The 14562-nt window shown below is 34.7% G+C and overlaps 1 protein-coding gene across 2 annotated transcripts in view; it reads right to left on the minus strand.

The window, feature by feature from the left end:
* DENND4A (DENN domain containing 4A) overlaps positions 1-14562 on the minus strand; it is a 96838-nt gene that overhangs the window by 23978 nt on the left and 58298 nt on the right. Inside the window, exons 13-20 of one of the 2 annotated variants that reach the window (XM_081128872.1) lie at positions 12403-12621; positions 10823-10968; positions 5613-5746; positions 2335-2470; positions 1765-1971; positions 1548-1676; positions 921-1062; positions 391-519 (exon numbers count right to left, since the gene is read on the minus strand). In XM_081128872.1, the coding sequence (XP_080984998.1) occupies positions 391-519; positions 921-1062; positions 1548-1676; positions 1765-1971; positions 2335-2470; positions 5613-5746; positions 10823-10968; positions 12403-12621 (1242 nt within the window). Of the gene's footprint in view, positions 1-390; positions 523-920; positions 1063-1547; positions 1677-1764; positions 1972-2334; positions 2471-5612; positions 5747-10822; positions 10969-12402; positions 12622-14562 lie in introns of both variants that reach the window. The other variant, XM_081128871.1, reaches the window with a different exon arrangement.

Raw genomic sequence — 14562 nt, forward strand, 5'->3', positions numbered from 1 at the left:
AAATAGTAAATTAATGTTGATATGGTACTGTTAACTAAGATTAGGGCTATAAATTTCTTTTTTAAAAACTCTAATTACACTTTCAGAATTGCAAAGAAGAACTTATCCTAAAAAACTGATATGATAAAGAGAGCTGTGTGCTATCCAGAGTTAATTGGATTATCCTGGACTAAATCCTTGAATAAACTGTTAAACTGTTATTTCTATTCAAATAAAGAATGATAAAATTGCATATAGTTATTAAATGCAATATCAAATCAAGTACCTAACATACAAAATTAAAAGTGACAGTTAAATACGTAATTGAGCATTAAAATCCAAAAAAGACAGGTAAGCAAGTCTAATTTTTAAAATATACTGTAATATATGTATACATAAGCACACACAAACCTGTACTAGATCTATCATCAGTAGCATATACTTTGATTAAACCCGTATTAAAAGGTGCCTGCTCCACAGTGTGTGTCCCATGACCACTATCCATGCTGCCATGACTAACAGCATCCAGGTCACTGCCATCTGCTTAAGAACACAATTTGACAGCATTTTACTACTCAGGGAGATACCAAAAACACACATTAGTTTGTTGCTCAAACTAATATCTACTAATACTGAACATGAAAAGTGCCACATAACTAGCAAAATACAACTGTAACAAAGAACCCTACTGTGAATCATCAACGAATACTAAAATGAGACCACCAACAGTTGATAGTTTAAGTTACAAGAAAAAACATAAAATTTTGTGTTTTTAATGTGAAGAATACCCCAATATGAGAATTTGCTTACTGGCAATAAAAACTAGAAAACATTCAATATTTTGAAAGTATTTCTAATTTCTAAAAAATGTAAAGTATAACTAGTCAATTAATTTTAAAGAAAAAGTTAAACACATGCATCCCTTAAAAACCTTTAATTACCTGAGAGAGTTGTTTGTGATAAGTGTGCATATTTCTTTAAAGCTCTTTTGAACTGTGCTACTCCTAAAACAACGTTTCTTAATTTTGTCCAAAGATAATAGCCATTATGACTTCGTGAAGGCCAGGTACTTTCTAAGACAGCCTATTTGTTCAACAAAATAAAATAATTAGTATAATAATTTTTATAAATGAACACATTGTCTTTAGAGTCAAACTAAAAAAAAATCTAGGTTGTATAACACAAAATAGCACAAAAAATTTTTACTTGATTTACAAAATATATTTTAAATACTCTAAAATAAATGCCAAAATTGCCCGGCCGGGCATGGCTCAGCGGTTGAGCGTCGACCCAGGATCCAGGCGATCGGGGTTTGAGTCCCGGTCAGGGCACATGCCCGGGTTGCAGGCTAGGCAGCCAATCAATGACTCTCTCATCATTGATGTTTCTATCTCTCTCCCTCTCCTCTCCTCCCTCTGAAATCAATAAAGATATATAAAATAAATAAATAAACTAAACTAAACTAAAATAAATGCCAAATAATCCCTGCATCAACAATTTCTGCCATTAAATCAAGGTGGTATAATCACAAAAGTTACACTCTTTCTCCACTAAATAAAAGGAATCACCTTATTATAATAGCCATAAGTAATGGCATTGGGGTCAATACCAGCTTTCTGCATTTCAAAAAGTACTCGAACTGCAAGCACTGGTTGATCATATTGTCCACAGAGCTGCATAAGAATTCGGTAGCACACCTGAAACACAGTAAGTTCAAAAGTGTACAGAAATAAAACATGTGTGTACATAAATCTAGAAATAATGCATTTTAAAGACAATTGTTACCTCATCTGGTGGATCCATCTTCTTTGACTGCATTTTTTTAAGCACATCATATGCTGTCTTCAGAGCCCTGACTTTTGAATGACATACTTTCACATAAGCTGGGAGACAAATAAACCATAGTCCGTAACAGTGACGTAGTAGACACCTAGACCACATCTGAGGAATGGAAGAATACCGCTTGGCAATTTTATGGGCTGATTTAATTTCCTAGGGGAAAAAAAAAGCAAGGATCTCATTATTAAATTTACATACATGGCATCCTTATTTAACTGCATGCTGAACAAATACGAGTCACTTGCTTTTATGTTTCCCTAACAAAATCTGTTTATAATTAATATATATTCAAGACTCTGCTTGAATTTGTATTATACCATACCTAAAATAAAGTTCTAGCACAAGAGAACTAGTTAATTTTCTGAAGTCCACTTATTCTAAATTATCTTCAGAAAGCTTCAGGGAGCTTAATCTAGTCATAAATGAGGTAGTAAAGTATATTAAGGGAGGATGAGTGTCATATTTATTTTTGTTCTAATATCTGATAACATGAACAATGCAAAATTTTCAAAGCACCTGTTTTGTTCTTCTGAACATGGGAGAAGGACTACTAGGACTACTTGATTTTGAAGGCAGTTTGCTCTTTCGTGTTTGTAGAAATCCTTCAGGTCTCTCAAATAAATTGTTCCTAAGAACTGGAAATCCATTATAGCTGTTTTTGAAAAGAGAAAGAAAATCTCAAGCACACACAGATTATCATATCATACTGGTTAAAAGCTAAAAAATATATGACCAATAACTTCTTAACTTACAATTTATTTTCACTATGTTTCTCCATCAGACTAGGATATATACTCAGCAAATACTCATGCTAATGTTTCTTTTCTTTTCTTACTATAATATTTAGAAATGTAATAGCCAAACATAAACTCAAATATATATTTTGGAGGAAAAAATTTTGCTGAATTGATATTAAACTACAAAGTAACTCAAGCACTTTGTTAGTATTTGTGTAAATATATAGCAAACTTATCAGATAATATAACAGTTGGTAAAGGGCCCACCAAATCAATACTCTTTCGAAGAGGACAGTCATTAATATCATTGCTTTGGATTAAGTAATTACTGTAGAACCTCCCTCTTAAAAAGATGCAAATAACATATTAGCACACCAGGACAAGCTCTCATATTGTCATGAATTGGTTTATCAGGTTAGCTAGCAGGTTCAGGGCCTCATTTATGAGAAAGTTGAAGAGGTTAAAGAAGAGGAAGAAAAGATTAGAATACGTGGCTCTATGAGGAGGTAGGTTTAATTTGGGTGCTAGAGGAAGGTGTTTGGACATTTAAAAGGTAGCAGCAGCTAAGAAAAAGACATGCTGCAAAGAACAGAAGCCCCTGAACAGCAAACTTAACCTACTTTATATTCTTAAAGGCTACAAGCAGTTTTAATTAACTAAGAAGAAAACTATAATAAAGGATGGAAAACTGTATCAATTATAATATGCAAATTCAGTTGAATAATAAAATATTGGTAATGACTGAATGTCAAGTAAGAATAAAATATGAAAGTAGTTCAAGAAAATGACCCTTAAAAAAATTCATTGTATGTACATGGTGTGATAAGACGACCATTCTGTGTATTCTGTGGAAACTTACTGCCTTATCATTTTATACAGAAATGTAAGTACATAATCATCTCTTATTAAGAGGACCCACTGTGTTCATTAAAGGCATTTATTTTAAGTTGTTTTTCAAATGATGAGTATGATTACACCAAAATTATACTGGGTAGTCTCAAGGGGAAAAAATAACTTAGGTTCTTTAAAAAATGGGAACTTTTGCCCAGCCGGGCGTGGCTCAGCGGTTGAGCATCAGCCTAGGATCCAGGCGATTCCCGGTCAGGGCACATGCCCCGGCTGTGGGCTGCAGCAGATCAATGACTCTCTCATCATTGATGTTTCTATCTCTCTCTTTCCCTCTCCCTTCCTCTCTCTGAAATCAATAAAGATATATTAAAAAAAAAAAAGGGAACTTTTTAAGCTAAGTAATTTTCTTATTAAAGGACTAAATCTAAAAGTAAAATTTTAATTAAAAAGTTAAAACCAAACCACAACTTCCCCCCCCCCCCAAATGTGTTAGTAAACATACCAAAAGAAGTCTTAGAAATATAATGTACAGTCCTGGCTGGTGTGGTTCAGTGGTTAGAGAGTCAGCCTGCGCACTGAAGGGTTGCAGGTTCGCTCCCTGCCCCTGGTCAGGGTGTGTTCAGGAGGCAACCAGTCCATGTGGCTCTCTCACATTGAAGTTTCTCTTTCTCTCCACACCCCCCACTCTCTCTGAAAAGCAATGGAAATATCCTCTGGTGAGGATTAACAAAAAGAGAAAAAGAAATATAATGAACAAAAGAAATAGAAGAAATGAGGTATTGTTTAGAAAGAAAAAGAGAGAAATTAGAAGAAATATTTTAAATGTTTTGGACAAAAGACAGACTTTTAAAAAGTGATACAGGGGGAGCGATTAATCAAAGAACTTATATAAATATATGCATAACCTATGGACACAAACAATAAATAGTGTGGAGAAGGCCTGGGGGTGGGGGTGGGGGCGGATGCCGGGTGGAGGGGATCAATGGGGGGAAAAAGGGGACATCTGTAATACTTTCAACAATAAAGATAAATTTTTAAAAAATTAAAATAAAAAGTGATATGAGCCCTGGCCTGGGCGAGTTTGGGAGGCAACTGATTGATGTTTCTCTCTCACATTGATATTCCTCTCTCTCTCTCTCTCTCTCTCTCTAAAAATCAATAAAACCATATCCTCAGGTGAGGATTAAAAAAAAAGTGATATGAATAACATCAGCAATAGATGAAAAGGGCAGGAATCAAGTGGCCTATGAATTAATATTTACAAACATCTGTTACACCAGTTTTCAAATTTAATAATCTGGGTTATAAATGAGGATGTCCTGAAAAGTCCCTTTTTAATGAAAATAAACTGTGACTTAATGAATGATAGGTGAAAAAATGGTTTTAGAATCTTTAAATAAAGTAAGGAGAATTACTGGAGAATAAAAAAATAATTTAAAATCTGAAAGGAAATACCACTTTAAGTAAAAATAAATATATACTGGAAACTACCTATAGTATATAACAAATGTATATGTATAATATATATCTAGGTAGATCGAGGCATAGTAAGTCTGTCTCTATCATAACCTTTATTTCACTGTGCTCAGAACTTTCCTCTTTCCCACTAGACCTGAAGGCAGGAACAATGTATCATTCAAGTCTAAATACCGAGCACTTAGCACAGTGTCTGACCATATTTCCTAAATTAATAGCCATCAATTCCAATAGTTCTGAATCTCCTTGACTTACAATAAAAAATCACGGAAAAATTAACCTAAAAAAATTATATCACACAAATCAAGGCCACAAATGTTGACTCTAAATTAGATTTAACCTCTGTAAACCAAGATTATACATTAACCACTGTGTGTATGGAGGAGTGGATGAAAGTGAGGAAGCCAGCTTTAGTGAGAAACAAAAATCAAAATTTTATAATAAAAGTGCTGCATTTTGGTGGGGTAGAGTCCTAAATGAATTTATGAGAACAGATACTTATGCAGATATAGAGAGCTTCCCATTCCCAAGTCTGTATTTTGCAAAATTATAATTTTTTTTCTTTTTATACCTCAAAACTTAATAATGGATGTGGGATAAGCTTGCTTACCACCTAAAAATTAGGGATCTGTAAAGTTTGGATTTTTGAAAATACCACAGTCCTTAGAAAGCTACGTCACAGATGATGGATTGCTTCTCTCTTTCAATTTCAAACATTCGCCTCTTGAATACCTGTACTGTAAAGGGGGTTCTTCACCATTGGGTAGATGGGGGATCTCAGGTGGTGTTACAAAAACAGTATGTTCACTTTTGAAAGATTCATCCAATTCTATTAGTCGCATTTCACCACTTTTGTCCATATCCACCTGAAGAAGTTTAAAAAAAAAATACATTAAAAAAAATAGATTGGTTAGCCAAGTGTTCGTCCATAGGGGAATGGTTAAATAAACTATGTACACGACTGCATATTCTAGAGCTATTAAATAAATAAAAAACAGAGAATGAGCAAGTTCTCTATGTACCACTACAGAAGGATCTCAAGATAATTAAGTGAAAGTAACAAGGTGCAGAGCCTTGTATATAGTGAAATTTTTTTAAAAATAATCCTCACCAAAGGATATTTCTTCCCATTGATTTCTAGAGAAAGTGGGAGGGAGAGAGGCACTTCGATTGGGTGCCCCCCGCCAGGGCTGGGGATTGTGCCCTTGACCAGGAATTGAACCTGTAATCCTTCTGTCCACCGGCTGATGTTCTAACCAATGAGAAAAACCAGTCAGGGCTATAGTGAACTAACTTTTGAGTAAAGAGAGAGGGAGCCCCAGCTGGTGTGACTCAGTGGTTAGGGCATCGGCCTGCACATGGGAGGGTGGCGGGTTTGATTCCCAACCCTGGTCAGGGGCATAAGAGGCAGCTGATTGATGTTTCACTCTCACATAGATGTTTCTCTTCCTCTCCCTTCATCTCTCTCTAAAATATCAATACAAATATTTAAAAAAAATGCTTATAAGATCTGGTTATGTAAAACAGTATGAAACTATATTATAATTATGTAAAAAACACAAAGTAAATGCAAAATGATTAGTAAGGGCACTGGACTTACAAAGTTTTCTCTCCCTTTTATTTTCCACAAAATTAATTAATTAATTAATTAATTAATTAATTAAATATATCTTTATTGATCTCAGAGAGAGGAAAGGAGAGAGAGAGACAGACAGACAGAAACATCAATGAGGAGAGAGTCACTGATCGAGCCCGCAGCCTGGGTATGTGCCCTGACCGGGAATTGAACCCCGATCGCCTGGATCCTAGGTCGATGCTCAACCGCTGAGCCATGCCCGGCTGGGCTCCACAAAATTTAGTGAAAGTGTTAAAAAATTAAACTTTCAATGAAAACAGAGAACACCTAAGCCATTATTAGCAAGCCTAAAAGTTATTTTAAAAAACAACATTAGGAACATGTCAGTGATAACTCATAGTAATAACCTGTCAGTGATAAACCATATGTATCCCTAGTAGAATTTGGTATCTATGGGCAACCCAAAAACAAATGAAAAGCTCTATATACAAACATTTTTATGCAGAGGAAGTGGGTTTAATCTAATTAGCAGGGCAGCAATGATAATGAAATAGAAAAGATGGACTAGAATAAAAAGGTTTAAACAAATACCGAAGGTCACTGGAAAGGAAGCTGAAAACTACTCCTGTATCCATGATGGAACATTATAAGAGAACTGCTTGTCAATGAACACCAGGTGTTATAAAATTTTTATTTACTTATTGAACAGATTCTCCCTCTCCAGGCCTGTGCCTACTTCCTACTCTCCAGCCACTTTGCACAGAAAAAACCTGTGGACAAGGACAACTGCTTTAATTCTTATTGTAAAGACTATTAAAATATTAAAATTTTTCACTATAGATTCAGTACCATGGTAAAAGATACTTCCCTAAACATTTATACCAATAAAATCTCATTTCAACATTATAAAAACAGCAATGCAATAATTCCTGCATTTATCAGTCGGACATTTCTGTCTTGTGGGAAGCACAGTGACACCTGTCTTTATTGGGGGAAAAAGAAATCCAACACCCCTTGCAGGATAAAATTAAAATAATTTTCATAGTATCTTCATATTTTTTCACAAGATATTAATATCCTCAGAAGACATAAAGAGATGCTCAGGAGACCAAGAAAAATCTTGCTAGATTATTTGTTAAACAAAACTGCCCTTGGCCAGGCTGGGTGTGGCTCAGCGGTTGAGCATCGACCTAGGATTCAGGAGATCACGGTTCGATACCTGGTCAGGGCACATGCCCGGGTTGCGGGCTTGATTTCCGGGGAGGGGTGTGCAGGAGGCAGCTGATCAATGACGACTCTCTCATCACTGATGTTTCTCTCTCTCTCTCTCTCTCTCTCTCTCTCTCTCTCCCCCTCCTCTTCTCTCCTCTCTCTGAAATCAATAAAGATGTTAAAAAAAAACCCACAAACATTAAAAAAAACAACAAAATCATCCTTGTGCCAAAGTACATAAACAAACAAACTGCCCTTAATGAAACTCCATCCTATAGGAATAGATTGTGACAACCTAAAATATAATCATCTGAAGAACAAGAACACATGGTTCTTAGTCATAAATGAATCTCAAATGATTCTCATATATTGTTTTTCTTATTCCTATTCAGCATTAACCACCCCAACTTTTAAGTCAGTCAAATATTTTCTGTTGGGACATGCTAAGATCAAAAGAGGAATATGTATAATTTCTGTTCAATCTTAGTCATGGATTGGCTTAGGCAGTTAATGCGTATCTAATATTATTTATTTTCCATAGCTAAACTGCCAGAGGTAAGAGAATCTGTTCACTTAAAAAATTAAGCCAAAAAAAATTTAAGCTCAAAGTCACTCAACTAAGGAATAACCCCCCACTAATGATTACTTTTAAAGTACTACTGATTCGCAGATTAAAAGCAAGCTTGTTGACTTTTTGTGTTGGGTGTACTTAAAATTGTAGTATTAAAATATAAAAGGTAGTAACAGCACTGCATAATTTTTACTATTTCAGAGAGTTCTGCTTAATTATACCAGAAATACAAATGATCTCTAACTATATATGAAGGTTATTAAGGTATATTTTGGGTCTTGTGACATTTTATTTTCTCTAATAAAAACAGTTCCTTGAATTATAATAAAGCAAACATGAGTAACCATGTTTTAATGAGTGAATTTTTGGTTTTGACTTTCTAAGTAGTCATTAAAACCTTTTAAGTATAACACTAATCCATTATATATGTGATCTTATGTTGGATATAGATTTTAAATAGGTAAATTGCATCTTAGGAAAACAGTCTTCCTAGAAATAATGGTTATACATTTAATGGAATTGTTTCTTTTTTTGAGACTTCTCAGAACTTTTATTCTTTAAGCAGTTATTCCAGTCATGTTCTGCATTGACTCATCAAGTAAAGAGCAAGTAGGTGATCTACTCTCAGAAAATCCTAGACAAAATAATGTAGTAATTATTAGTAATAAAATATCCTGAGAACATGAAATCCTAGGTACTTAGCAAAATTACAATTCTTATATGTCTTACAATATTAATGAGTACTTTTTAAATAATGTGAGTCCTTAGCTGAAACACTAACTGGTGAACAAAATACACACAGTGAGTGAAATATAAACAGGAACAACACAAGATTTCTTTCTTCTGCACTATTAATTGGATTCCTACAATTAATTCATTGTTCCTATGTGAATTAATAAATTTATTGGCAAAAGCTATTAGTAAAACCCTGGTCACTAATTTGGTCCATTTAGTTTGGTACAGCAAACAATTGTTACACAAATGTATGCAGTTGTTCACAAGGAAAGCTCAGTAAGTACAAATGGATGACCAATGGAAGCCCAGCACCATACAGGGAAAAGTACAAAATGCTAGTACAAAATGCTAGTCAGGAATATCACTTTCATATAAAAAATTCAACAATTATTCCTGTAAAAAAGTATTTAGAGAAATCTTTTCTATTTAAAGCACATCTATTTATTTATTCTATTAATATTTAACCGTATAGGCATCAAATAAAGCAAACTTAAAAATCTGACTGAAATACTGAAAAACAAGTTCTTGGTACAATGCTGCAATAAAGACAAAATTGTCAAGGAGCTGGCATAACTTCTCAAAATAAACAGGGTTTCAAAGCCCCATATGGGCAGAGGTAAACTTACAAAAAGGCGCTGATCTAAAGGTCCATTTGTAAATAGGTTATTTAAAATATAGAAAATACTCCCCCCCCCCCCAAAAAAAAACACCATCCTTTCTGAGGTGGTAAAAATGTTCTATATTTGGAGTCATGGTTGCATGGAAATCTATATTTGACCAAACTTATCAAACTGTACATTTCAAAGGTGCATATATTGTTGATATATCTCTGAATTTTGTTTTTTTTTAAAAACTGCCCTAAAAGGTGGTTAGAGTACCATTCCACCAAAAATAAGTTTAATACATATTTTTAGCACAACACTGCAGCCCTGCACCATTTGAACTACAGCCAATCACCCTTTATATCAGTGTTTCTATGGTAAAATGAATTATGAGTTCTAAGCAGATTGTGGCATATATCCATCTTTTCCCTATTCCAAAGCATTTCAAGGACTTCAAGCACCTTAGCCTATTAATTCTCTATCAACACAGCGAAGTATTTCTCTACATCCATCATCCCTCAAGTTTTCTTAAGTGAGTAAAGGGTATAATATATATATATATATATGCCTACACGATGCTAAACAATGTCATGAGATGATAAAACCAGATGAACTACTAATCTAATAAACTCGAATTAAAACCAGCAAGATTAGTGGAATCTAATGAACAAAATAAACTAACAACAAAACAGAAATAGACTCATAGATACAGAAAACAGACTGACAGTTGTCATAGGGGAAAGGGGTTGGGTCGCAGGTTCAATTCTTGGTCAAATTTCGATCCCCAGCCCCTGTCTGGGCTTGTGTGGAAGGCAACAGAGCGATGTGTCTCACACTGACTTTTTTCTCTCTCTCTCCCCCCTTCCCTCTCTCCCTTCACTCTCTAAAAATCAATGGAAAAAATAACCTTGGGTAAGGATTAACAACAACAAAAAAAGAATGCTCGAGTTAGAGGTCTACAGGCTTGAACAAAAGTCCTATTGTCTGTAAGTGGGCAGGCAGAGATAGAGACCTTCCTGCTAAAATAAAACTCACGATTCAGTAAAATCCTGCAGGGTATTCCTAAGAGGTTGTGTTCTATAATATCTGGTAGGCCACCAAAACTTTCATAATAAAGGGTCAATGATGGAATGAAATTAATTTAGGTTTTGTTAAAAGCTATTAAAACTTATAGAAACTATAATTCCTAACATTTATAACAGACACACAAAATAAGTTAGAGCACTGTGGACAAAGTATTACTTACTTTATCTACGCAATCATCAAAAAACGCCAGGCTTGCATCTTTATCACTGACAAAAGAACATTCCTCAATGAAGCGAATAAACATTTGTGTTTTGGTCATCATGTTATAGAATTTTTGATGTGATCGGTCCCGGCTTCTTAAGAAAGCTGTTCAACATAAATTTACAATGTCAGAATATCATTCATAGAATTTTTAAGCTAGAAGGAACTTGATCAATCATGTCATCTGTACCCACCATTTTGCAGAAAAAGAAACTAAGACCCTGAAAGGGAAAGTGACCTGACAAAAACAGCAACAGGAAAGAAACTTGAATCCAGATCTTCTAAATCCTCATCCAGAATTGTCTCTGATGTGCCCTCACTACCATGAAGATTACACATAAACTAGTAAATGTGAAAGCACTTAAAATTGCTATTTTCCCTCATGTATTGCATTCGGCTCATGCTCTCTCTCCATATACATATGTAGCTTTCTCGAAGCAGCAGTTACATCCCCTCTAGTATTCATTTATGTTTGTGTTAATACTTAAAGAGAGTAAAAGTTTATTTCCTGATTTCACACTCCACCTTGCTCACTATATTCAGTTACACAACACTTGGGTTTTCTTTTGGGCCCGTGAACTCAAACTCTTTCCAGCCTCAGGGACTTTGCATAAACTGTTCTTTCTGCCCAAAACACTCTTCTACTTTCCCATTGTCTGGCTAATTTCTACTCTTCCTTTTGATCATGGCTCAGTTGTGAATTCTTCAGAAGGGCCTTCTGTGATCTAAAGTTGAGAACTGAAGTGTTCATTCATATTATTTTCAAATTGCTTATCTTCTTGACTATAAGCTCCAAGGGAGAAATGATCATATCTCTTTTCTTTTTTCTTTCCTTTTCTTTTTTCTCCCCTCCCCTCCCCTCCCCTCCCCTCCCCTCCCCTCCCCTCCCCTCCCCTCCCCTCCCCTCCCCTCCCCTCCCCTCCCCTCCCCTCCCCTCCCCTCCCCTCCCCTCCCCTCCCCTCTTCTCTTTTCCTTTTGAGTGACCATGTATCTTTTGCATACCACTATATATCTAGTGCCTATCATTTGGAGGCACTCAATATGTGTTTAGTAAATACATTTCTCTTTTAAATGCTAAATATCACAAAAGAAAGTAAATACAAAATACGACACAAATGCATTCCAGGGCTTCCCAACATTTTTTCACTTTGTGGCATAGACAGAAAATAATATTTATAAAGCATATTAAAGTAAAACAAATGATGCTGCTCAAGCATGGAGGTGACCCTCCCAGGCTACTCGGCATGCCCAACATTGACTGGCTTCCCCGAAAGCTGAAAGCATCATATCAACACACCTGTGACTCAAGTGCAAAAGTACATGTTTAGAAATCTCTGTACTTTTCAAATAGTTCCTTATGCATAGTGCTTGAGAAATAACTAATCTTATGGAAATGAATTACCAACTGAGTTGTTATTCACATACTCTCAAAATAGGTATATAGTTTGATAAATATTAGCTATTAACCCAGAAAGCAATTAAATCACTACAAGGTTAAGCTCAATAATATGACAACTGTAATACTATGCAATCACTCACCTTGTAGGGCAAAAAGAGAACTTGCATCTGTAGCTGTCTCAGACGGGGCTTTTGTTATTGGTCTTAAGTATGATCTATAACCTTTTAAAATAGAGGCCATGAAACACAAAAACGCCTCTTGGATTTCCAAATCTATCATGTGCAACCTCTTTCCAGCATTAAAATCATAATCATTCATTGCTAAGTCCATTAGTCCATCATCTCTTGGTCTCTGCTGCACTGTGAAGAAATACAGTGTTAGTGTTTTGTCCAAACAGTCAAAACTAATGTTCATAGTTTTATCAATATAAACTTGCTGTAGCCTTGGCTGGGCTTGCTCAGTGGTTAGAGCATTGGCTCTTGGACTGAAGGGTCCTGGGGTCAATTCCAGCCAACAGCACGTACCTCAGCTGCAGGCTCGATCCCTGGCCCTGGCGGGGGTGCATGCGGGAGGCAACCAATCGATGTGTCTCTCTCACATCGATGTTTTTCTCTCTCTCTGTCTTTCCTTTCCACTCTCTCCGAAAAGCAATGGAAAAAATATCCTCTGGTGAGGATTAAATAAATAAATAAATAAACTTATTGTATATGTATGTCATTATGCTGTACATCTTAAACTTATATAGTTCTGTATGTCAATTATATCTCAATAAAATTGAAAGAAAAAAATAAATTTGTTGTTTTCAAAAGGGCTCAAGCTGACCTCAACCTTTGTTTATATAACTTCGTAATATATAAATCCTAAAAAAGCTTGCCATATCATTTTTTAGGCTCTGCTGAGTATATTTTATTTAAATTAAACATAAAATAATCCCTGTTTATCTGACTACAGTCAGAGAAAATGTTCATGTTATGAAATAACTATATGTAGATTAATGAATGAAGATCATAACAACCATAGCAACTGGACACAGGGTTAAATGCAATAGTCCTTCGTTTCCTCTTTTTTTTTAAAAAAAATATAAGTGCTTATAGGAGGAACATTCTAGGATGAAAATGTGAAAATCAACTCTTGTAATTCAATGCTAAAGTCATTGGGTAGTAAAAGAATAACTTTACTGCTGCTCTCTCCATAATGCTGGCATTATTGGAATAAACGCTCATACATGATTTTAAAAAAGAATAACTTTGTAGTAGAGAAGAAGCCTGGTAGACACCTCCTAATCAAGTGATCAAAGTCAACATCTTCATCAATAATGGGACAAACTGATATAGTGTTCAATCTGATAAGGATGCTATGAAAGGAACAGCGTTACTTCTGCAATATTCCTGTAAAATATGCATAATCTGTACTCATCATGAAGACATTCAGTCAAACCCACATCATAGACCATTCTATAATAGTAAGTATCATCTTCAAAAATGTCAAGAAAATGAAGAAAAAATTGAACTGTTTAGAGAAAAGGACAACTAAAGAGATCTGAAACTAAATACATCTGATTTGGAAATGAATTCTTTTGCTATAAAGAACATTACATATTTTAACTAGCAAAACTCAAATCTGGTCTGAGGATAAGGATGGCAGTAATGCTGAATGTTAATTTCCTGATTTTCATGGTTATATTATAGTGATATAGGAGAATGTACTTGTTGGTAGGAAATACATTCCATTTGGAGGTGATGGGGCATCTATTCTCAAAGGGTCAGGAGAAAAGTTTGTGATTGTTTCAAAATTTAAAGACTTTTTAAAATATGAGGAATAAATCATCTTAGCAAGTTTTTTTGAGTTCTTATTGTCTAAAAAAGTAGTATTAAAAAGAATGTGGGCATTGGAACAGAAGGCCTAGGTTTTAATCATTAGCTTCAACTGTATGTATGACCCCTAAGAAAGTACTTTTTACCTCTCTCAGCCTTATTATCCTCACCTCATAGTTGTAAAAATAAAAGAATGTATGTGAAAGTTCTCTGAAGCTATACAGTGTTATACAATCCTGAACTATCAGTATTGTTTAAAAATCTGTAGTTTTAAGCTTTAAGATTCTGCCCTTTAATAGAGCTAAATGAGCTATTTCACTGATTTTAATAATATTTAAATATTGCTACAAAAGTTGCTAGACTTCGCAGCTATTCAAAAGAAGTGCATGCACTTTTAGAAAGCAATTAACTAGGCAGTTTAAATAAAATTCCACACATAATTTATTTGTTCCATAAAATAAAATTTTATTCATTTGATGTCATTTT

Source organism: Miniopterus schreibersii (genome assembly GCF_964146895.1).
Source record: "Miniopterus schreibersii genome assembly, chromosome: 1".
NCBI classification, from domain to species: Eukaryota; Metazoa; Chordata; class Mammalia; order Chiroptera; family Miniopteridae; genus Miniopterus; species Miniopterus schreibersii.